The sequence below is a fragment of the Gopherus evgoodei genome, chromosome 4, assembly GCF_007399415.2.
Source record: "Gopherus evgoodei ecotype Sinaloan lineage chromosome 4, rGopEvg1_v1.p, whole genome shotgun sequence".
Lineage (NCBI taxonomy): Eukaryota > Metazoa > Chordata > Testudines > Testudinidae > Gopherus > Gopherus evgoodei.
In genome coordinates, this window is record NC_044325.1 from 7565396 (window position 1) to 7591571 (window position 26176).

The 26176-nt window shown below is 43.5% G+C and overlaps 1 protein-coding gene across 2 annotated transcripts in view; it reads right to left on the minus strand.

Moving 5' to 3' along the window:
• SOS2 (SOS Ras/Rho guanine nucleotide exchange factor 2) overlaps nucleotides 1-22175 on the minus strand; it is an 87726-nt gene extending 65551 nt beyond the window's left edge. For both annotated transcript variants that reach the window (XM_030562821.1, XM_030562822.1), the window contains exons 1-4: nucleotides 22052-22175; nucleotides 8796-8921; nucleotides 4598-4729; nucleotides 40-204 (exon numbers count right to left, since the gene is read on the minus strand). In XM_030562821.1, coding sequence (XP_030418681.1) covers nucleotides 40-204; nucleotides 4598-4729; nucleotides 8796-8921; nucleotides 22052-22138 — 510 coding nt within the window. In that variant the 5' untranslated portion in view covers nucleotides 22139-22175. The remainder of the gene's footprint in view (nucleotides 1-39; nucleotides 205-4597; nucleotides 4730-8795; nucleotides 8922-22051) is intronic.
• Nucleotides 22176-26176: the final 4001 nt, after the last annotated feature.

Consider the following 26176-nt stretch of genomic DNA (forward strand, 5'->3'; position numbering starts at 1 on the left):
CCAATTAAACATCAGTATAGCAAATCAATTATTTCTTACCTTATCAGCACACATAGACACTTTAATGTCTTGCTGGGAGATTTCAAAGTGTCGTATATTGAAAACATAATTTCCAGCCAGTTTCAAAATGTCAGCTGAGATATATTCCAAAACAGCCACAATATAAAGAGAGACATGATAATCTACTTTATAGCCTAGAACCTCCTGCAAATTGAAAACAAAACACAGTAAAATCAGTCATGCCTGAAAGTTATTCTGACATTGAGCACCATTATTGGAAAAGTGAGATATTAGCATTTTTACCAAAAGGATATTTGCTTTGCTAACACACAGCTGCAGTAGCCAGACCACAGAACAGAAAACGGGAGCCTGTGGCCAACAATATTCACCAAGGAGGATCTTAGAAACATGCCATTGTCACACTTTGCCTGCTACAGAAACATGGCTTTTCAAATCCCATTAAAATTAAATGACTTGAGTGGGACCATTCATGGGCTTAAAATTAAGCACGCCTAAATCCTTGCAGGATAACAGCCCACACATGGAAAATGGAGGAAAAAAGGATTCTTCCTTTTACATTTGTAATGCAAAATGTGTAGGCTTTCAAAGAATTAAAAATGGGATGCTCTAAATCTCTTGCAGGCTTTTGCCCCCTCGCATTAGCACATCCATTATCCTAGAATATTTGGCCACCGTCGAAAGACAGGCTACAGAGCTAGATGGACCATTGGTCTGACCCAGTATGGCCATTTTATATAACCTTAAATAGGAATTAAGTGAAGTGTTCAGATAAAACGTGTGTGCAACTGAAGAAACCACATACTTACACTCAAATCAATATGAAGGGGTTAATTAAGCTTTGGGAGTAGAAGAGAAAAACAGGGAAGACATTGTTCCACTTCTGAAAACATTTTAAACAGCAGGATGATATTTTTCATATTCGGCTGAGGGTTTACTTCACCCACACCTTTTGCCTGATGCATATTTGTGATAGGACCATCATGAATAAATACAGAGAGGCGTGTACATTTTAGTAATATCATTAATCTTGTATCATGTCTTCATATATTTTGGGATGCATCATTTAAAATCAGCTACTATGGTCCTATACATTTGCCCATTAGCTGATTTTACAGGTGTAACAAGTAAGGCTATGATTTAGTCATGGAGGTCGTGGAAGTCACAGAATCCATGACTTCCAGTGACCTCCGTCACTTCAGCCTGTGGCAGGCAGAAGCTGTAGGGTCCCCCACTGCTCGCAGGGGCAGAGAGCTACAGGGTACCCGTGGTGCCTCTGGCGGCCCCTGGAGCTCCAAGCTGCCACGGGCAGCAGGGCAACCCCCCAACCCCACGGGGCAGTGGGGCAACTCCCCCCCCAACACAGGAGGCAGGGGACCCCGAGAGCTGCAGGTGGCACGGATACCCTGCAGCTCCCAGGCACTGCAGACAGCTCCTAGCCCCGCTTCAGGTGGTGTGGGGACCTGAAGATCCCCATTTTTTCATGGATATTTTTAGTTAAAGTCATGGACAGGTCATGGCTTCCATTAATTTTTCTTTTTTGCCCGTGAGCTGTCCATGACTTTTACTAAAAATATCCATGACAAAAACTTAGCCTTAGTAATGAGCAATCTTCAAAAAGAAAAGCATTATTCAGAGCTGCTAGGTTTTCCTTCTCAACAGCCACCCACAACCACTGCCATAAACTAAGATATTATACTCAATAGATAGGAGTCTGATTATTATTCCAGAAACAGAATTGAAAAGGCTTCAAGTCTTCCTGATATCGAATACATATCTGCTGTCTGTCTTCTTTTTTTTATGCTAGGTGCTAACTTTATTCAGCAATGCTACCATCTTACAGAAGGAATTTCCTTTTACATTTTTGAAATATGAAGCATGGAGAGAGAAACCCACATAATACCTTAATAGGGAGAAATGTTTGCATTTTAAAAGATTGACTTAAAGATGATAAATCAGTGGATATTGTAAAACTAATTCAGGATAAACCTAGGCTTTAAAAAAAACCTCACTTGAAAAATCAACAGTATGCCCAAGAAATTGAACTTCCAGGCTTTCGTGGTTTCTTCTAATTTAACCAGTGGCACTACTAGTTAAGAAGCATAAGTCAAACAATAATTTTTCCTGCCACTAAGTTTGATGTGAGGTATATTAGACCAGGGGTTCTCATAACAAATTTTTTGGTGGCCTCAAACTGTGGTTACCAATTCTTGTTGGTAGCCCCACTGACAATTTTTCCTAAAATTCTTAATTAACGTTAGGAAAAAATAAATAAATATGCACATATACATGTCTAAATCATTGTAATTTATTGAATCTTTTTGAAGACTCAATAATAAAAATAATGTACAGTTGTCTCTATTCTTAGTGAACCAGAATAGAAACACAAATAAAGTGCTCTGAAAGTTCTTGTCTTTTTTTGTTGTTTTTTTTGCTTTTTTTAAAAAGATCTGCTATCTAGTAAGTCTGCTGCTGTGAAAAGTGATATTAACAAACATACAAATATCACTTTTCACAGCAGTAGACTTACTCAGTCCTGGCAAGCTCAGGGATGAATTAAGCCTTGGATGGGGAGGTCGATAGGGGGGAACTGGGAGATGAGGGGAATGCATGATGGGCTGGCGTAGGCCAGAGTTGATGGGGGAATGGGAGCCCCACAGCTGGGGGTTGGAGCTCCATGGCCAGAGCCTGTTGCCTGCCATGCCAGGGCTGGAGCCCGAACCTACTGTCCCCAGGAAGGTGGTGAACTCACTAGCTGCCTGTTCCTCCAGCATGTGTGTTTCGGGAGGGGGGCGGGGCACAGGGTCCAAACCCTGTTGGTGGCCCCTGGGGGAGGGAATACGGCTTTACCGGCCCCAATCACTGCCTGGGGACTGTGGCTGCAGGAAAAGGCCCTGGTGGCCATATGTGGCCACAGTGGCAGTATTTGAGAAATGCTGTGTTAGTCAAACCATAAGAACTTTAGAAAGTTAATTCTTTCTTAGAACTGTACATATTATAGCACAACAGTTTTATTTTTTTTAAAAACCCTTTAAAGTAATTTGCAGTGATATAAAAGAATGTCACCATGTTTTTTAAGGAGCCGCATCTTCACGTGCTGGTACATAATTTTGTATTTAAATAATATTTCCTAACATAAATTTCGAAATAAGGGAAAAGGATATGTAACTTTAAGAGCCACACCTACTCTAGAAATTGAGCAGTAAGGGTCCCTGAAAGTGTAACAAACTACTTCTCTTCAAAGCAAATGAGCACTTTGACACAAATTACAAAACAAAAAAAATAGTTTGCCCTGACCTTAAAGAAGCTAACTTATAAACTGAAGACTAAGCCTGTCAATGTTGCAGTACCAGTTATTTCTTTACTTAGAAAAATATGGTCCTTATTCAGAAGGCTAATTACTAAATATCTTAACTACAGCTAAATTTCACTGTATAAATAATATCGTATTATATGTACAGATCAGAAATGCTTCCCAAACTTTGCTAATCTTTAATAGCTCCCTTCTAAAGTAAACTTGTAAATTAATCATAATGTAAGCCATCAATAAACTACAATATTCCAAAAGCAATAGCCTTTTATTCCCTCGCTATTTCTGTGGTCTCTTTATTAAGAGCTTCCTTGTCACTTATTGACACTTGGTGACATGGAACAAGTATGAATGAGTAAAGGAATATCGACTTACTTTCCTTTTCCTAAGGCTATGGGGAGGAAGGCTGAGGAAGGGATATCTATCCCTCTTCCATTTACACATGCAATGAAGTTAACTTAATTCAGCTACTGCTACAGCCGCATTGATCGGAAAGTTGGAAATGCTGTTGAGCTAAGAAAAATGACACTAAAAATAGCATTGGGGGTTTAAATGTTTGTGACTCAATGGTTTCCATATCAAACTTGCTTAGCTTGAAAGTAAAATTTACCTGCCAGCCCTATATACTCAACCTACGATCTGAGTGTCAATTAGGCTACTTTTCTTCTCAAACATCCCTTCTCCCCACCCCCGCCATAATAAGTGTTTTGTAGTTCAAATTAGGACCTCTGTTTTGCCTTGGAAAACCTACTGGTGTCCAATTATGCCTCAGTTACACCTTTTGACTTCAACAGGTCTGCACAAATTTAATTGATTGGAATTCAGTAAACATTTTTGTTGTTAATGTACAAGGAATAATATACAGCTCTATCCCTCTCAGCTGTTTTTGCTCTACAGTGCCAATAAAAAGCAGTAAATGCAGATACTAAAGGTGACCAGGTAGAACTCTGAATACCTAAAAGGAGCAGATATGTGGGGTAAGGTGCCACCATTTTTTACGTACTTAACTTTTCAGAGTAGAACTGCGCTTTAATAAATGAAGTCTACAACCAGAGAGATTCAAAAGTTTTGTTTAGTGCTACATTTACGTAAATCCAATATACTAAAACGGCTAGTTTTACTCTTCCAATCAACATCTGAAACTGATCTCGATTTGTCTTTTCTATGATAGTTTACACATAAATTAAAAAGAAATATTTAAAGATACTAGGCTAAACAAGCAAAACACAGCATAAAGTAAAAATTAGCTCTTAGACTTATCCAAAATACCTTTAATAGGGGATGTATCTTGTCCACAGGTAGTAGGAGAGGGTTTCTTCGTTTTCGTTTCTCTATAGCAGACTGTGCATCAGCAATAGCCCACTTGTCGATTGGATGAGGAAATGTCTTTTGAACTCGCTCCTGCCCAAACATAAGAAATGCAGTTTAACCAGTCAGCATACAGAAGCTTGCAAAGCAGTCACTCACCTAATTTCCCTATTAATGTTTGTACCCCATCGCTTCCTTGCTTCTAACTGCTCTATTTCTCTCTGTCTCTTAATATTTGTTTTTTCTCCTTTCATGCAGCCCCACCTCTAAGCCTTGAACAGTCTTTTACTTCTCACAGAACAAGCATCCTTTCAAATCTTGCCTCAAAACAGTCCTTCCTGCCCTTTGTTATTTGCATTACAACAGCACTTCGAGGTTCCCACTGACAAGGGCCCAATCATACTGAGCACTGTACAAACAGAGTAGGAGAGGATACTAAAGAGCTCCCCGTCTAAATGGAAAAGACAAAGGGAGATTGTTCCCATTTTACAGATAGGGAATTAAAGGACTGTCTACAAAGCAAAGTAAAACCCATGGCTGGCCCATGCCAGTTGACTCGAGCTCGCAGGGCTTGGGCTGCAGGGCTGTTTCATTGTGGTGTCCATGTTCAGGCCTGGGCTGCAGCCTGGGCTCTGGGACCTTCCCACCTTGTGGGGTCCTACAGCCTGGGCTTCAGCTCAAGCCCAGACGTCTATACAGCAATGGAACAGCCCCGCAGCATGGGCCCCATGAGCTCAAGTCAGCTAGCATAGGCCAGCCACAGGTGTCCAGTTGTTGTGTACATATACCCTAAAGAAGAGGTGCCCAATCTATGGCCCACCACAGTATTTCATAAGGCCTGCGGCCTGCTTCAACACAATGTACTAATGGCTGATTCATTAGCATTTTGTCATCACGTTTACATAATTTTAGTTTGTACAAGGAAGGATGTAGAAGCTGTTTGGCCCACAGAAGGTTGTGCTTAGGTCAGTGATCCCCAAACTTTTCAGGGTCATGCACCCCCTTACCCCTGCCCATGCCCCCCCCAAGCCAGAGCTGGGAGCAGGGGGGTGGGGAGAGGGCAAGTGCAATAAGGGGGCCGAGGCTAGAGCTGGGAGTGGGGCTGGGGCTGGGAACAGAGCCAGAGCCAGGGACTGAGGCTGGGGGCGGGGGCAGGGCCGGGATTGGGTACAGAGCTGCAAGATAGGGCCAGAGCAGAGGCAAGAAGTGCTCCCTCCCTGCCCCTATGGGGGCTGGCCCAGGTTCTGCTGTGCCCCCCCAAATGTTCCTCTACTCCCCTCAGTTTGGAGACCTCTAGCTTAGGTTTACGTGGCCCTCCTGCGTAATAAGGTTGGGTACTACTACCTTAAACCACAGAGAGGAGATGTAACTTGTCCACAGTCACTGAGAGTCTGTGATAGAAGTAGGAACTGAACACAGATGAAAAGCTCTGTTCCTTTCTCTGTGGGCCCAGAAGGTAGTCACGGGCAATTGCTCTTCTTTCCCAGGGGCCTTCATGTGGGGTGCTGCAAGGTTCTATGCTCATCTCCCTCAACATCAGATGTGACACACGGTTTGGGCTGTGCCACCATACAACTCTACTTTACAACTGTCACCAGAACTGAATGGTACAGTTTTTCTAGTGTCTAGTCAAGACTGACATCTAGATGAGGGCTAGATGGCTGAAGCTCAATTCAGACAAGACAGAGCTTTTACTCATTAGCTGCAGGAGTCATCCAGAAGATGACTGAGTTGATGTGTCCCCTCAATAAATGGCTTTTGCCCATGTTTTGACAGGAAGGTGTATAATCTGGAGATCTTGCTAGATTCAAAGTTCTTTTTAATGATCACATGGCAATACTGGCTAACAGTCCTTTTTGTCATCCTATACCAGGTAAACAGATTGCAACCTTTCCTCTTGGATGCAAGCCTTGCCACAGTTATTCACAGCTTTCTGACCTTTACACTGGATTACCACAATCAACTTCACTTGGGACTGCACCTGAAAGTCCTCCAGAAAACGAAGTAATGTGGAACATAGCTGTCCACTGACTTTATCAGTTCATCTCACAGAGGGCATGTGACACTTGGGCTTAAGACTGCACTGGCTTCCTGTTTATAGTTGGTAACAATTGGAAGTGTTGTTTCTAACCTATTACGCCCTTTACGGTTTGGGTCTTGGGTACCTTGGGCTTCTTCCTGTTTACACTTACGCACACGCTTAACTTTACATGCAAACAGTCCATTTACTCCAATGGGAGCTACTTGCATGTGTAGATATTTGCATGAATAGGCTTTTAGATCACTGCTCAAATTGTAGTCTAGCATGACAACTGAGAACAGCTGAGGTGTACAGCAAACAATCTCCAGATTTACGCTTCCGGGGTCTGGTGGCAGAGTGATCTCCACAAATAGACCTTAACTCATTCCTGCATTCATCTGACAGAGTTTAAGTCTGTTGACCTTCAAGGTGTACCACTGTTTTTGGGAACTTACCGTTACTCTTTAAACATACTTCCTCATTTTTAATGAAATAATCAAGTCTAGGTAGGTTACATTACTAAGTGCTTTTATCAATATTATTTCACTACCTAAAAAAACAGCATTTTTTTAAAAGATACGACAAACTAAATCCTGTGTATAGCTAAAATCTTATGTGCGGAGAACTCTTTGCTCAGATAAAAGTATTGGCAGTTTTATAAAAGATTAGCATCTCTCTTTTCTGTAAGAAACAATGCGTGAGGACTTGGGAATCTTATAGGCATAAAGTTTCTTACTTAAATATATACTGGTGTAATTATTTAATAAAATACATACCTAAAATCTTTAGCTCATACAAGTGGAGTATAATTACACCCAATAGGAAATTAATACACACACACAAATTTATTTTAGCATTCCTTTTGTGGTATTAGAAGACAGAAATTAAAGGGTTGGTGAGCAGGTGACAGTCTCTGACCTGGCAAAGCATTGCTCTATATTCTAGAGGACTGGATAGCTTGGGGACTGGAGATAGAACACAGAGCTTTTCACCTCTACATATAAAGTTTAAATCCAGACTCTGTTGGTGGGAGCTAGAAGTAACAAGGGCTATTAAGGGATATATACAAAATAAGTTTATTTAGCTTTATACAAGTCTTTGAACAACAACAATATACAACAATCACAAACCAATATTAACAATTAATCAATTGACTCAATGTCAAATAATGTATTTAAAAGCACTACACACGATAAGAACCTCAACCCCTCCAGACAATCAATTTTGTAAATAAACATGTTTTACATTTTTATAAGTACTCACAAATGATTCATTTCTGTAACAAATCTGTAGAACACTAGATGAGACCATCACCTTGCAGTGGACTGAAAGTGCCGTATACACACAGCTATAATTTGTCTCATAGACTCAAGGACTGGAAGGGACCTCGAGAGGTCATCGAGTCCAGTCCCCTGCCCTCATGGCAGGACCAAATACAGTCTAGACCATCCCTAATATTCTACAATATTCTACTAAACCGGTCAGGCTGATTCCCCCCTTTCACACTTTTTTTATTTTTATTTTTTAAGAAAGTCAAGTTTTCTAATGTGAAAGACAGCAGCTATTTAAAACTACGACATAACTCTGGATGTGTCTATTAAAAAGTGCAGCCCATTAAGGCCCCAATTCTGTAAATGACAGTGCAGAGACAGAGCCTCACTGAGTTCAACATATTTCCATACACTAACAGCAACCTGCCCATTCACTATCAGTTGCAAGATCAGGACCTAAATCGGCAGTTTAAATTCATTACATTAAAATGTTTACATTTTGCTTTTGTGGCTTAACTAAAAAGAAAGATTAAATCCCTTCAAGCTTTAATTCTAAAGTTCAAGGTCTATTTTAACGAAAGCAATATAAAGCATTCGCAGCTAGCTATGCTGTTCTGTGCTTGTTAAAACCACAACACTTTTTGTTTTAAATATTACAGATAGTTATGAAACTTCTGAACAGAATCTAATTGCAGCTCATATTAAACTCCATTTTTGAAAGCAGAACACTATCTTTACGAAAAATTCCCTATTTATATTCTACCTTGTTAAAAATTAACATTAGATTACTTACAATAGTTGAGCACAGTCATTTTGTAAGCAAGCACCTGTTTTCCAGTATTAGTTAAGACAGCTTTGCCATTCTCACCTCAACATCTTGGACAGTCCGTGGCTGTGCAATGCATAGTTTGTTTAGCAGCTGAAGTATCAACTCTTCAATATAATAGAGGGAATCTTCTTTTGCTGAAAAACTGGGATGAACCTGTTGCTGAACCTGCACAACAGAATTATTTTATTCAACCAGAAGCTGCATTGAAGGATGTATGGAGGAGCATATGGTAGCAAAAACAGATTAAAAAGACTACATATTTTACAGTCTTGCAAATTCCCATGCGCATAGGGTGAATAGAAAGCTTTCCTCTGTAGTACATATAATGGCATCAACTCAAGCCATTATCAAGCTTTCATTTAATGATAAAACTAAACATAGCTGCAAAGAAGACTTTAAAAATGTGACTCAAAAGCAGACTGATGGTACAGCTGCCTGAACAGTAAGAAAGCCACTGTAGAGGTAAGATCCCCTTACCCTACCACAGGTTCAGCATCAGAATGAGTGAAGAAAGAGCTGCAACGGCCTCCATTAAAAATAGCAGTATTGATTAGGGGTTGCTGTTGTTTTTTGGGAGGGGGGGCAGAGATAGAATTAATAGACTGGAGAAAGAGAATTGAGGAGCTGGGATGGTGAGAAAAGAGAACTGATGAATTTGACAGGGAACAGAATTAATTACTTGGAGAAAAGACCAGGGGTGAGTGGATTTGAGAATGGATTGGGTGATTCAAGATATGTCAGAGCTGAGGGGGTGAAGCAGCTAGTGAATTGCTGTCCGATATGTGAGAAAAACAAATGTGAAGTGTGTATTTGTGAGAGGAGAAGAGATTGGTGTGAAGTGTGCATGGATGAGCAAGAGAATAAATGAGTGTTACATCACTTGTCAAGATTAGGCACAAATTGAGAGTAGTTAACCCCAACCTTTTGCCTAGCATAGTCATAGGCGCTGGAGGAGCTGGGGAGGAGTTGATGGGGGGATGCCAGTGGGTGCTCTGCACACACCATTTTTCCCCCATGGGTGCTCTAGCCCCAGAGCATCCACAGAGTTGGCACCTATGGCTCAGACACTACAGTGATGAATGCGATATCAAAATCTACATAAATAATAATGAGACAAAAAGGCCTTGTCATAAAGGAGAAGGACTGGGTACACAAATCTGATAATGGATAACACTGTTGGATAACTGGGAAATGATGACTTGAAGTGACACTTCCCCACACCATGCAACCTTATCTCTGCCCCCAAATAGGACATCAAGAACAGGGCTAAATTAAGGAGGAGAGGGAATCACAGGGCAAAAGGGATCCACCAGCAGACCTGGGCAGCTAACCTAGAGAAAATCCCCCGCAACAACACAGGTGGTGCATCAGGTAGTGAGTCACTTGGCTACACCCTGGAATAAGACTTCTGAGCAGATGTTATCAGAGAAGCAGGGGATCTTGTCCCTTCCCTCTAGGTCTGGGGGACTCAGAGCAGAGTCCTTTGAGTCACATGTTGGGGAGGGTGAGATTAGTATGCATGGCTATTCTACTGCCTATCCTTGGTGCAGGATGATTCCCTTCTCAGAAGTTTACTTTTTCCAAGAGTAGGGATGAAAAAACAGATATACCTTGAGCCTGGCCTGAAGTCCTTTCTTGGGCTGGAAGTCCATGCTTTTCTTTTTCATAGAGTGTTCTTGAACAGCTTTCTTTCCCCTTCTAATGCCTTCTCAAGAGTTTATCACTTGCAAATTTAAGTGAGTCCAGCACCTGCTTCACATGGGTATTTCCTTCCAAGGGAGTAGTCTCTAGTTACCTACAGGCTGTCCCATGGATTGCCAGGGTTCTGGTTAAGATTTTCACTGCATCCATGGGAGCATTAGCTAGGAAAAGATTGCTATTGAACTTCCTGATAGGTCACTACACCACGCAAAGATTACTCTGGAGAAGTAAATCAAGGAAATGGGAAACTGCCTAGATGAAGCAAAGCTTCAAAATTCCTTCCAAATGACACTAACATTTCTGCTGCCAAATGCTTGGGAAAAATGTCACCTCACAGAAAATCATGGTGCACCTATTCCAAGGATGAAACTGATGGTATCAAGTTTAGGGACAAATTGGGTTTCTCTTTTGGGATTGTGTCCAATTAAATCCTGAATATAGAAGCAAGAGGCAACAATTGCCTCTAAAAACAACAACAAAATTTAAGAAAACTACTAAGAGTAAAAGAAGAATTGAAAATAATTTTCTTTTTAGCCTGGATTAATAAAATGAGCCTGTATTTTGTTTGCACCGCCTAGATATATTTCACATCACAACAAGGTCTGGCAAGACAAGGTCCATAACCACTTGATACAAGGCTCCCTTTCTAAAACTAACATATGATTGAAAAAAAAAAAAGTAGCACTGTAGTAAGAAAAACAAACAAAACAAGAGTTTATTGTTTATAAACTAAAAAATGATATCTAAAGATGCAATATCAAACACACGTGTTTTATAAAGAAATAATGCCAAAAATATGAATTTATTTTCTTGGAGGGCTAGATTGAAATATCCCACTTCTTTATTTGCATTCAAAAAATCACTTGCTTTTTCAGAAAATTGCGTCCCTCTGTTTACCTGAGGTACTGGAGATATACAGTAATTTTCCTGTTTCAAAGGGAAAAGAATGCCTACCACAAACAGGTTAGTATAATGGCAAAAAGTTCACAAACCTGGCAGATTTATGGAAGAATATTTAAATAAAACACCTTTGTTAAATTTATAGCCTTGCAAGATTGTCATAAAAGTTTACCAGATCAGGCACACAAATTCTACTTATGCCCCTTTTCCAATAGTGACTGATTACAATTTAGAAACGAATGGTATTTCACTCACCCTAAATAAGTGGGTGACTAAAATTTTGCAGTGCTACTTTAATGTTTATTGATTAACTTCAAGAACAGACTTTATAAATTTGGGAGCAAGCAGAGTGATTAAAATATTCAGGTTACATATTTACTAGATCAAGCAGCATAAGTTCTTGCCAACACTAGTCAGTATTTCCATGCACTGTGTACAAGTCAAAAATAAATAAATCACTGCCAATAAAAGAAGCTCTTGAGCTGCATGATACCAAAATGTTAAAATCCAGGAAACAGCTCTAAAGCAGATTCATTCACTCTCTCTCTCTATTTTTAGAATGTGTTTTCCCATCTCTTAAGGAAACAAAAAATAATGGTGCCCTTTAATGTACAGGAAACTCTACCTCCCAACCCATAATGTCTCTCTCTCCAGGTGATTTAAACTTACATTTGGGGAGGTGGGGGGAATAAACTAGCCAGGTGCTGCCATATTAGTGATTGCCTTACACTGAACAAGGTCTAACAAGTCTCAACACACCAGTTGCCCAGTTTAGCTGGAAAATGGTCACTCCTAATAGCCAACTAAAAAGGAGAGTTATGGAGTTAGGTATATAAATGAGTTAAAGACATTGTCAACTTGATTTTTTTTTTGGTACTTGACAATGCTAATTTTTAAATGCAGTTTCTAACCCAGCACCTTTTAAAGAAAATGTCCCTTTACAAAATTTAACTATTTTGCTGCTCCCCTGTTAACATGTGTAAGGGGCCTTTAAATGGCTTGAGACAAAGCTAGCTAAAAACACAGTTAATATCCACAAAACACATGGTCAGTTAGTTAACAGGAGAATCTTAACAGTATGCCAACCCTCTTACCTGCCTAGTCTGACACAGTTTGATTCCTGCAAGTAGCTATGCACAGAAGTATTACACTGCATGAACAGGAACCCTTAACCATACTGACTGTACCCCATAAGTAAGTCTACTCCTCCTTCAGCTCATAACTGTGCAGGCAGACGGTGGGTGAGATAATATCTTGTATTGGACCAACTTCTGCTGGTAAGAGATACAAGCTTTTGAGCCACACAAGAGCTCTTTTTCAAATCTCTACAACTACACCGCATTCAGACACAGATCCCACATTTCTGCACTATGTAGATTTTTTAAAATATCCATAGGATGTGGTGCAGAGACTGAGTCACCATGGACCAGAGTCCCAGAAATCATTCCTACAAACACTATTAGGTAGAGTGCTAGGTGTGAATGCAAACACTGTGAGAGCAGAAAATCTGCTATATGGCTACAAGCCAAGCTGCATAACTTATTACCACTTAGGTTGATTGTAGTTCTAGTTAGTTATAAAATCCTGTGTAGCTGTAGCATGAATGGTAGCTGACTCTGTAGGGTTTAAGGAAACTGACTCCCTAGACTACAGGTACTGCAGCTCTGGAGGAACTAGGGCACCAGACATGACCACTCCTTCCTCACTGGGATTCACCTCCTCCCAGACTGTTCTCCAAGACTTTCATTGTTAATGTCATGGACTCATTTCCCCAAATAGTGGCATGCCTCTTTCCCTAACGCACACACCACTTTTCCTTTACCCACTCATCTTCTGCCCATGTTTCGTAATCCATCATTCACCAACAGCTCTCCTGGCTTCTTCCCTGCCACAGTCCCAAGCTCACTTATACCCACTATTCAAATTTACAAAACAAAAAATAGCTTCTTTTAAAAAGGAAGAGGGAAAAAGCACTTAAAAGTTCTGGAACCATATAGCTGTGCAGTTACATAGACTATGCACATAATCTTATTACTGATGCCCTTGTCTGCCTTCCAATTGTTTTTCATACTCATTTGTTTATGCCACATCTTAAATTAAGCCTCAAGCCTGCAAACTGGATCCACACGGACAGCGTTTTATGTGCCCACAAAATCCTACTATAGTCAACTGAGTTTCATATAAGCGCAGAGGCCCACCTGAATTTATCAGCTTGAGGGATCAGAGCCTCTGATCATAAAATCTATATGACAGGCAATGTGCTTCCCTATACACTTGTAACTCTGGATCCTGACTGAGGATTTGGGCCCTATTGCAATTAAATTATAATGACCTTAAAGTTCTGTCAGATGCAAACTGAAGATACAGAAAAAAAAATCCACCAAATTATTTCAGTTATAGCAATCTTAGGTGTTACCTGTAAATATAGTCATCAAACATAACTGTGATTTTTTCAGCTGATTGTATTCCATTAAACAGAGGATCCAGAAGACACTAAACAAAAGCCATGCACCTTAAAAGTGGCTAGAAAAGTAAACCTCCAGAAATGTTAAAAAGAATTAAGGTCTTATAAACTATGGTAGTGTCAAACTGTTCTAGGCACAGACCCTGTTCAAATCTAAACATAAATAGGAGGGAGAGAAACAACATACAGAGTTGCATGATGATAGGCACGTCTTAACTGCTTTTTAGAAAAACATAGCCAGTTCCTCCCGCCATCATTCAACCCACTCTGCTTCCCAAACAGCAATCCAACTCCAGCATATTCAAGCTCCTCCCTCCCAATATCTGACCCCCTCCCTGACACATAAATGAACAATTCACTCAGAAAATAGATTAAATAAGTAGTCAGATAGTTTTTTGTGGATGCTGTAGAAGAAGTGGGTCTTCAAAAGGGATTTAAATGAGAGTAGTGCCTTGCAAACCAGTTTAGAAAGGGCATTCCATGCATAAAGTATGGAAGGTAGCAGAGCGTTATGAGACAAGCACACAAAGCAGGTTGGAGGTTATAATGACTGATAGAGCAAAGGGCACAGAGGCAGGGGATGTAATAAGAAACTATGTAATAAGCAGGGGAAAGCCGAGTTACATACTGCCTTAATACAACCACAAAAAATTTGAACGTGATGCAGTGAAGAAAGGGAAGCCAGTGAAGGGTTACAAAGGAGTGGCATGGCTGGAAAGGAAACAGTGTCAAACGCTACTGGGAGAGTGAGGAGACTAAGGATGAAGTAGAACAGGGTTCTCGAACCGGGTGTCAGGACCCCTCAGGGGGTCGCGAGGTCTTTACATGGGGGGTCATGAGCTGTCAACCTGCACCGCAAACCCCACTTGCCTCCAACATTTATAATGGTGTTAAATATATTTAAAAGTATGTTTAATTTATTTGGGGGGGGGGGTGCATTCAGAGGCTTGAGTTGTGAAAGAAGTCACCAGTAAAAAAGTTTGAGACCCACTGAAGTAGAGGCTCCGAGTTATGCCAAGGATGAGGTCATTAGTGATTTTGATGAATGTGGTATTAATGGAGTGAAGGGTGAAGCCAGGGTGGAAGCCAGACCAGAAAGGCAGAACTCAAGGCAGCGACTGTAAACGGCTCACTTGATGTATCTGGAGACAAAGGAAGTCAGGGTGGTAGTTACAACAGGCTCACAGTGGGGAGGTCGAAGGACATTGTTTCCAGAATGGGGGAGACTAGGGCATACTTGTACTATGAGGAAGAGAGGGAGACAGAGAGATGTGAGATTACGGAGAATGAAGGAGAGGGTGAGAGTGGGAGAAAGAGAAGCAAGGAGGGAATTTGGGGCACTATGGCAGGTGACATGGTAAGAAACCTGTGAGAATGACAAGAAAGGAGGGTGTCAAGTATCGGGGGTAGCCATGTACGTCTGTATCCACAAAAACAACAAGGAGTCCGGCGGCATCTTAAAGACTAACAGATTTATTTGGGCATAAGCTTTTGTGGGTAAAAAAACCCACTTCTTCATGCATCTTGAAGAAGTGGGTTTTTTACCCACGAAAGCTTATGTCTAAATAAATCTGACAGGACCTGCGGTAAGCTCCCTTCTCACTTCATCGGATGCATAGACTGGAACATACAGCAAGAAGATATTAATACATACAGAGAGAATGAAAAGGTGGAAGTAGCCATACTAACTGGCCTCTTACAGATGGTATGGCTACTTCCACCTTTTCATGTTCTCTGTATGTATAAATATCTTCTGGCTGTATGTTCCAGTCTATGCATCCAAAGAAGTGATCTGTAGCCCACGAAAGTTTATGCTCAAATAAATTTGTTAGTCTCTAATGTGTCACAAGTACTCCTGTTCTTTTTTCAAAAAAAGAACACACTTCTCTTTGAAATGTTTTATTTATTAAAAGTAACACTTAAGATTGTTATAAATGAAATCAGCCTGCTGGAAACCCTTATTTAAATCTTTAATTTTAATCTTGTTTTGTATTTGTATATCAATTATTTTCCTAAAGAACAGCAGATACTCATTGGTAGACATAATTTTGTACTGTTTGCTACACTACCTCTCTACACATTTAAACAATGATATATTTTAAACACACATTTATTCAAATCTTGATTTTTAACATTTATGTTAGAAAATGGTGAACATTTATTTCTTAGATAATTTTTTATTTATGATTTGTGTCAAGCTGCATGGGGATGGAAATTGGAATTCAAATAAAATGCACAAAATATTTACAATTGTTTAAATAAAACTACCTTAAATGTGCTGATATGTAAAAAAAAAATGTTTATTAAAATGCATTTTGCATTTAAAACTAACTGATATATTAAGCAAAGAAAATATCTTTTGCTAGTGAATTTTACTGATTGTTTCTGGTCACAATATCCTACTAGTTCTAAAAGATCTAAGATTTTTTTCTCTCTCAGCTTATTTTTATTCATAGATGGGAAGAGAAAAACAAACTTTCCTGCTTTTTCAACTTTGAATGAACTAGTAATTGACATGAACTTGATCAATAAACTGAAATGAAGAAAATATTCTCTCTAAACTTGCTGAAGAGGCTAGTCCTAGTGCTGTCAAAGGTTGGCTTAGCACTTCAGTAAACTCTGGTTCCATGCGATTAGCCAGGGACTTCCACCAGTTCAGTGGTTTGACTGTCTTTAAAACTCCAAAAGCAAACGTACTGCTTTTTTTAATTTAAATTATTTATTAATAGATTTAGGCCTTAACATAAAAATAATTCTGTTTAAAATTTGAAATTCTGACTAAGAAAAATGTATTCACATAAAAGATCCAGGTTGTGATTTTTTTTAATTATCAATTTTTATCCCCTTTGATAGCTTCTTTTGGGACCAACAAATGTTTTAATGTATTTGCATTTAGTTTCAGTGGAAGCTTTTTTTTTTTTTTTAAACAAAACAAAACAACTTCCCTTTAAGTATTTGGAACCCAAGGCTGGCAGAACTACAAAGCTGTCTGTTTTCATAGTCTAAAGTGAAATAAGTTCAATGTGTAAACAGCACAGTGACACATTAAAAAAGAAAATTTTAAAACTGTAAACACCTTCATTGCTGTGGTTTTAAACCTGACATTGCCCTTTAATATCCTGTCTGGGATTACAATAATTGGAACACTGATACAATTTTACTTTGACTCTTTGACATTTCATATTTATTAAACAAATGCACATTACAATAGAATTGCTTCATATTAAGGGTGGGTACTCCAGACAAGGAACTTTGATGGGGGGGTGGGTGTTTCCATAAGCAGCTAAGAATCTTTTACAAAAATTCACACATATTCTCTTTCAGAGAAATTCAAATACCAGTTCTGTTTCCTCATAACAAAACCAAGTTTATAGCAGTAAATTGGCAACAATAACATTAACGGACTAGCGACTGTATCAATATTTTTTGTTTTAGGATCCCAAGAAGAAAATTTCAACTTAACGAAATTTGAAATTAAAATACATCCTATCCTTTTGGATCAAACTGGTAAAGCTACACCATAAGTCATTTTCATCCAGAGGGAAGGGACAGAGGTTTACCATCTTTAAGTGTAATCCTGAAACTGGAGAGATACAGAAAGAACAACATGCATGGAGACATGCTGCATGCTTTAAAACCCTGGCAAGCATCTGGGGGTGGAAGCTGCACAGCGTGGCATGCTCTAAACTTCTGACTGACCCAAAGAGGAAATTCAGGGGTGAAAAGCAAAGCATCCAGGATTCTTACTACAGACAAGGCGCTCTCTTTAGGTTGGCCACAAGAGCATTTAGCTGAGTTCGGTGGCCTTTGATAACGAGAAACACCACCCCAGATATACACAAGAGGCGAAAGGTGTGTATCCCACATCTACGCAGTCTACCAATCTGATGTCACTCTTAAAACTGCTTTTGGAAAAAAGAAACACAGTCTCTCCTTCCTTCCTTGAAACACACACTAGCATCTCTCTAATTATTATGATTAACTATTTGTATGATAGTGCCTACGGATGCCAAACCTAGACCAGGACCCCATTGTGCTAGGCCAGAGGTCAGCAACCTGTCAGAAGCAGTGTGCTGAGTCTTCATTTATTCACTCTCATTTAAGGTTTCGTGTGTCAGCAATACATTTTAATGTTTTTAGAAGGTCTTTCTAGAAGTCCATAATATGTAACTAAACCATTGTATGTAGAGTTAGTAAGGTTTTTAAAATGTTTAAGCAGCTTCATTTAAAAATAAATTAAAATGCAGAGCCCCCCAGACCAGTGGCCAGGACCTGGGCAGTGTAAGTGCAACTGAAAATCAGCTTACGTGCTGCCTATGGCACACGTGCCATAGGTTGCCTACCCCTGTGCTAGGCACTACATAAACTCCTATCCAAATGACAGACCCCTCCCCAAGAAACTTACAATTAAAACAGTTTCCCATACACAACTTCTCTCCCATTTATGCACTAGGGCAGTTGTTTCTCACAAACATACACAATCTACATAACCAGGAGCAGCTGTTTTCTTCTCAGAGTATGTTAGAGACACTAGTAAGATAGTCAGTGAAAAAGCCTGGTTTGGGACGGGTATTGGGGTACAGGATGTACCCTTTAACAGTCTTTCACACAGTTCTGTAAAGCAGTCTGGCTTTGGGAGGAAGGAGATAGGTAGGCGAGGGGCAGCTCAGTAAGCCAATCAGAATCTCATAGACAACTGTTCATAACAGCCTTCTTCTGGGAGGGTATTATGGTATGTGTGTGGGCTGCCCGCTCACACAAGGTGTTTTGGAGACAACTCGGGAGCACAGTGAGGAGTCTCCCATGGATGAGCACAGCAGCCAAATTCAAGAGTGTGCTGTGGGGAGGAGCACGGGGCAGAATGCTCCTGCCTAAGCCCCTCAATGTCTAGCATGCACACAGCAGTACCCAACGCATCTTTTACACAAAGAGGCACTAGATGTAAAGTGGGGACAGCGGCTTTAGGAAACGTATTGGATCGCTGGGTGTGTGGGGCAGGAAAGAGACAGTTATGTAATGGAAGCCCCTACTACGACAGTCTGTTAAGCACATTATTGAACCTATCAGATGGAGCTGAGAAACGCATGGTGGGGACAGGGGCATTAGGAGGAGAAGGCTGTGGGCATAGGGGGTGGACCAAATATAGGCCAGTAGGAGGACTGGGTGTCTCAGGGATGCTGGATGTGTATGCACAGGGCTGGGTGGCTGGGGGAGTATAGGGAGTGGGGGTGTATAGTGGGTAGGTAGGTGCATATGTGGTGGAGGGTATATAGAAGACGGGTAGACGTGGTGTATAGCAGTTGGCTGGCTGGGCTGCACATAGGGGGTGGGTGGGTGTGGATGTGGTGGTGGGGTGTACAGGGGATGGCCAGATGTATTATTAGTGGAGGGGTACACTAGGGAGGGGGATGAAGGGACAGGGACATGGTGGGGCTGCCCCAGGATTGGGGGAGAGAACATAGTGAGAGGAGGTGCAAAGGGGTGTGGATGTGATAGGTGATGTAGCGGGGATGTAGACATGGTGGGGGGTTCAGAAGTGACGCATTAGAGGAAACGGAGGTGCACAGAGGATGTGTTGAGGGTTGTAGTGGGGATAGGATACACAGGGGAGGAGATGAAGGGTATAGCACGGATGAGTGTGCACAGAGGATGTGGTGAGGGGTGTAGTGGGGATGAGGTGGAAGGTGCAGAGGGAATGAGGGTGCACAGAATTAGGTGAGAGGTGCAGAGGGGATGAGGTGAGGAGTGTAGCGAGGATGAGGGTACACGGGATTAGGTGAGGGATGTGGTGGGGATGAGGTGGGAGGTGCACAGGGGATGCAATCGAGTGGTGGGGGTAAAGCGGGGTGTACCGGAGCCAAGGTGGGGTAAGTGCGTGCTGGGGGTAGTGGAGGATGGAGGTGCACAGGATGGAGTGAGGGATGAGGTGAGGGGGTGCACAGGGGATGTACAAAGGATAGGGGCACGCAGAAGCGTAGCAGAGGATAGAGATGCACAGGGGGATGAAGTGAGGGGTGCAGCAGGGATGAGGCCGGAGTGCACAGGAGATGTACACAGGAAGGGGGCATGCGAGAGGTAGGGAAGGATGAAGGTGCACAGGGATGAGGTGGGAGGTGCACAGTGGATGCAGTCTCAGGGATGTACTGAGGGATGATGTGAGGGGGATGCACAGGGGGATGAAGAGAGGGGGGTAGCAGGGATGAAGTGGGGGTGCACTGGGGATGTACACAGGAAGGGTGTGTGCGCGGTGTACAGGAGATTGGGGGGATGAGTGCGGGGGGTAGCAGAGGATGCGGGTGCACAGGGGATGGAGTGAGGGATGAGGTGAGGGAGATGAACAGGGATGCACACAGGAGGCGGGCATGCAGAGGATGGAGGTGCACAGGGAATGAGAATGAAGGGTGCAGCGGGGATGTACACAGGAAGGGGGCACGCAGGGGGTACAGGAGACGTGGAGGGATGACTGTGGGAGTAGCGGAGGGTGGGAGGTGCACAGGGGATGGAGGTGAGAGAGGAGGTGAGGAGTGTAGCGGGGATAAGGTAGGGGGGTGCAGGAGATGTAGGTGGAGGATAAGTGCCCATGGGGGGTAGCGAAGGGTGGGAGGTGCACAGGGGATGAGGTAAGGGATGAGGTGGGGGGTGCACAGGATGGGGGAGCACAGGGGGTATACACAGGGTGGGAGTGCGGGGGGTAAGTGCGCGTGGTGGTAGGGGAGGATGGAGGTGCACAGGGGATGATATGAAGGGGGCGCACAGGGGGTGTACACAGGGTGGAGATGTGGAGGGTAAGTGCGCGTGGGGGGCAGGGGAGGATGGAGGTGCACAGGGGATATACACAGGGTGGGTGCGAGGGGGCCGGGGAGGATGGAGGTGCACAGGGGATGAGGTGAGGGAGGAGTGAAGGAGGCGCACAGGGATGTACACAGGGTGGGCGCGCGGGGGGCCGGGGAGGATGGAGGTGCACAGGGGATGAGGTGAGGGAGGAGTGAAGGAGGCGCACAGGGCTGTACACAGGGTGGGCGCGCGGGGGGCAGGGGAGGATGGAGGGGCAGGAGAGGAGGTGAAGGGGGCGCGCAGAGGCAGGGGAGGATGGAGGCGCAGGGGATGAGGTGAGGGAGGAGTGAAGGGGGCGCGCAGGGGATGAGATGAGGTGAAGGGGGCGCGCAGGGGTGTGCACAGGGTGGGCGCGCGGGGGGGCCGGGGAGGATGGAGGGGCAGGGGAGGAGGTGAAGGGGGCGCATAGGGGATGAGATGAGGTGAAGGGGGCGCGCAGGGGTGTGAACAGGGTGGGCGCGCGGGGGGCCGGGGAGGATGGAGGCGCAGGGGAGGAGGTGAAGGGGGCACGCAGGGGTGTGCACAGGGTGGGCGCGCGGGGGGCCGGGGAGGATGGAGGCACAGGGGAGGAGGTGAAGGGGGCGCGCAGGGGTGTGCACAGGGTGGGCGCGCAGAGGTAGGGGAGGATGGAGGCGCAGGGGAGGAGGTGAAGGGGGCGCGCAGGGGAGGAGGTGAAAGGGGCGCGCAGGGGTAGGGGAGGATGCAGGCGCGCAGGGGTAGGGGAGGATGCAGGCGCGCAGGGGATGAGATGAGGTGAAGGGGGCGCACAGGGGTGTGCACAGGGTGGGTGCGCGGGGCCGGGGAGGATGGAGGCGCAGGGGAGGAGGTGAAGGGGGCGCGCAGGGGATGAGATGAGGTGAAGGGGGCGCGCAGGGGTGTACACAGGGTGGGTGCGCGGGGGCCGGGGAGGATGGGGGCGCGCAGGGGAGGAGGTGAAGGGGGCGCGCAGAGGTAGGGGAGGATGGAGGCGCGCAGGGGATGAGATGAGGTGAAGGGGGCGCGCAGAGGTAGGGGAGGAGGTGAAGGGGGCGCGCAGGGGATGAGATGAGGTGAAGGGGGCGCGCAGAGGCAGGGGAGGAGGTGAAGGGGGCGCGCAGGGGATGAGATGAGGTGAAGGGGGCGCGCAGGGGTGTGCACAGGGTGGGCGCGCGGGGGGCCGGGGAGGATGGAGGCGCAGGGGCGGAGGTGAAGGGGGCGCGCAGAGGTAGGGGAGGATGGAGGCGCGCAGGGGATGAGATGAGGTGAAGGGGGCGCGCAGGGGATGAGATGAGGTGAAGGGGGCGCGCAGGGGTGTGCACACGGTGGGCGCGCGGGGGCAGCGGAGGCCCGAGCCGAGCCGAGCCCCGCCAGGCCCGTCACACCCCCCCACCCCACCGGAGCCGGCGGCCGGACTGACCTTGCGCAGCGCGGGCACGAAGAGCCCCCGCCATTTGGGGCCGTTCTCCTCGCTGAAGAACTCGTAGGGCTGCGGCGGCGGCTGCATGGCCCCGGCGGCGGCTCCCCCGCATCGGGGGCTGTGGGGCCCGGCTCGCCGCTCCGCGCCGGGCCCGCCTGGCCTCCCGCCCCCGGAACGCAGCGCGCAGCCCCGGCTACAGCGCCCGGGGCACGGGGCGGCGCCGCGCGGCAGGGACAGGCCGGCCTGGGCCAGGAGGCGGCCCCCGCTTGCCCTCGGCTCGGCCCGGCCGGCGCTGGCCGCTCCGCATGCGGGCCGGGCTCCGCTGGGCGCTGCGCAGGCAGGGGGCGGCGCTCTCCCCCCGCCCGGCCAGCGATCACATCCGGAGGGGCCGGGGCAGGGCTCCCGGCCGGGTGCGGGGGGGGAGGGGCTGCCGGCCACTGTCCGACCTGCCTCTGCCTGCCTGGGCCGCGGCCGTCTCACGCCGCACCTCCCTCCGGCGCGGCACTGCGCAGGCGCGCGGCATCCCCCCCCCCCCCCCCCGGTCAGAGTGACAGCTGCGCCCCCTAGGGGCCGCGCCGGAGCAGCTGCCTGTGTGTGCAGAGAGCGCCCGGCCCGGCCTGTCTAGTCCGAAAATCTCTCCCAAGCAGCCCCCAGTGTCCATCACATCCAGTCCAGGCTCGTCCTCCTCTAGTTAAACGTTTTACTAAAACTAATGCTGACTACTTATGTAATACTCAGGTTAAGAAAAGTGTGGCTGGACACTGGCTAGGGTACTTAGGTTCTCCACAAGTACAAAAGAAGTGTTGGGCAGAAATGTTCATGGGTGAATACCCACCTCGGAGAGGCAAGCTCCAGACTACAGATTACAGAGCCTGACTAACAGCCTAACCCTCTGATTCTTCACAAATACAACCTTTGCTTTAAAAGTCATCACATACATTACTACATCAGCAGCAATAACCCACAGTTAGATCCATTTAATGATAGTTTAGATATTAGAATCCGAACACTGGGGTACATGACTCATGAAGAATTGTACAATGTGTTGGTGGTAGAAAGCAAATATAGCACTGAGTGTAGATGGTCCCTCAGTAAGTGAGAATTTAGGGCAGTGGTTCCCAAACTTTTAACGACTTCTGAACCCCTTTCACTAAACTGTCAAGTCTCATGAGCCCCCTCCTAAAAATGAATATTGGCAGGGATTTTCTCCTTTACCTGAGAATAAACTATAAAAGCAGTGATCTTGGAAATATAAAATTTGTTTTTTATGACATGCTTATTACACACTATTTATTATTAATTGTTATTTATCATTATAGTATTTTTATTACATTATGAAAACAACATTCTTCCAAGATCTCACTTTTGTAGCCTGTATCACTTTGAATAAGCCTGTTATAAGACAAGACTCCTATGTTTCATCAAGAAATATCAGATGTGAAACACCACGAAGGTATTTAAGAAGCCAACTCAAAGAGTTCCTCCTACACAAGCATTCAGGACTTCAGCAGTCCAGGCAAACAATGCACGTTACAACAAAGCTTAAACTTGTTCTTCATAATCATTTTAAAAACAATATTAGCTGCCTATTTAATTTTACAAACAGCAAAAAAGGGATCCACCTCCCTTTCCATTTCTTATAAGGAGTCTTGAAGTTTAAATCCCCTCAGTGAGATAAGTAACAGGGGGTAGCCGTGTTAGTCTGTATCCACAAAAGCAACAAGGAGTTTGGTAGCACCTTAAAGATTAACAGATTTATTTGAGCAGAAGAAGTGAGGTTTTCTTATCCATGAAAGCTTATGCCTAAATAAATCCGTTAGCCTTTAAAGTGCCACTGGACGACTCCTTGTCTCAGTGTGATAGATATGCTTGCTTTGATCTGCTTAGCTCTTGGAAGTCCGGGCTGCTGGCCCCATGCTGCCTGGGATCCCTAGAGACAGCTTTGTCTGCCATTAGGGAATATTTTCTGAGAACCTCTTGTAACATTTCATGAACCCTAGTTTGGGAACCACTGATTTAGAATCATTAGAATATACAATCTATAGGGGAAGTATTTCAGTTACTTTCCTGACTGTGCTTCTCATTCGCACTCCAGCTCCTCTCTCCTGGTATGGCTGATGTCTGGTGATGTGTTCTAGGTAGATGTCCCTCGACGCCTGATGGCATCCAACACCATGAGTTGCTGCATTAGTGGAGCGTAGGGTTGACTGATTGCATATTCCCGCAACCAGGGCTTTGGAGCAGAGCTGGAGCGTGGAGCAGTGGAGCTGCAGGTTTTTGCCCGGAGCTGTAGCAGAACCGGAGCACAGAAAATCTTGACTGCTCCAGTTTTGTTTTGGTTTTTTTTCATTTTCAATCCAAAATGAATGATATTTAGCAAGAAAGTCCTAAAGGTGCCAAAAAGTTTCAGATTGTATAACAATTTATATTAACATCTACTTTACCACTTTACGTAATATGTCACAGTTATTCTCACTTCAGTCGAAATCAAGATTTAATGTACCGATACAAAATTACAACGTTTTCTGGAGATGTTTTATTAAAGATTCAGATAATTATCAGACATCCGGCAACACTGCAGACAGCTCCCACCCTTGTGCCAAGGTTAGGTGAGTACATACTCGCGTAGATTAGTTAGAATAGTATGTGTTGATACTTCTTCTGTAAGGGTTGATCAACGAGACACGCTAAGTGCTGCGATTACAGAAAAGTGTGATGCAAGACACAATATTTAAGATACACAAACAGGTATATTGCAAAAAATGTTTTTGTTTATTGATATATTAAGATATTGCAAGAGATATTAACCACTTAAGCTCCTTTCTCACACAGGCTCCCGTTACTGGTACATTTGTTCGTTTGTACATGCTCCCATATCACTCTGGCGGACTTATTTTATATGTTATCTGTTCAATGGTAGTGTTGTTTTGGTAGTGTTGCTTGTAATTTTAAATTTACTGAAAAAGTCACGTGCAGCAGGCATATAAATATACAGTAAACATTTTTGCATAAATTAGGAGTGATTTTTGTGATATATCCTGAGTGATTGGAAAATGTCCAACACAACTTTGGGGGTGAATCCCAAAGAAAAAACGTTTCTGTGAACCCATGTCCTAAAATTCTTCCTAAGGGAGCTACAGTCCCTTCAAGGAGGTGATGAAAATTTAATTTCTGATTAATATCTCAAAAATGCTTTAATATAAAGTAATGAAATTATGTGTGTGTCTCAGCACTAGTATGTGCTACCATATTACATTATCCAAAATTATTTAAACCATAAGCATCCCAAAATGACGATTGGTCACTTTTATTTCATTTTTCAAGAAAGGCTTATTGTCGACTGCCCCTGGCTATGACAAGTAATATTATGTTCCATAATAAGTTAATAATTTTAGGTTATTATTTATTATTACATTTAAAATGTATGGTTCCAAAGTTGAAAAATAAGTAATATGTAAAAATGTTTGTATCATTCTAAGCATCTAAGCAGATTAAAATTTTTAAACAGTTTTCTCGGAAACGGTTAATTAAACAAAATAAATTAAGAAGATCATTTTAATGTAAGGTTTTAGCATTAAATCATATCCAGGGCTGTATTTCTTAAATAGTCAAAGATTTTAAAAATATTAAATAAAATTGGCCCAGTCCCCCCAGCTCACGATGCCTGTAGTTTAAATAATTTTATTTGAATGATGTGGCATGATAGAATGTTGGAAATAAACTTCAGTGGGAAAGCAGATTCAAGCTGCAAGCACAGGCCTTTTAGTAAAGACAGCAAATTTTTGGAAATATGTTTTTCTTTCATCAGGCTGGAAACGTGTAGCCTCGTTACTTCCCAACAATTAATGTTGTAGAACAGCGATAGCATGTACTAACGCTATGGCACATACCAAATTTCATTGATATATCTATATTAAAGCATTTTTGAGATATTAATTAAAAACTTGGAAAATATTTTGAATATTTTACCACAACATTTCATAAGAAAAAGTAACTTGCTATTTATCAATAAAAATTTATATTAATTATGTATATTAAAATACCTCTTATTTCATAAAAACTACAAGAAATGTTAAAATATTAAAATATACTTTAATAATAATTTTGTGTAAAAAGAAAATGTAA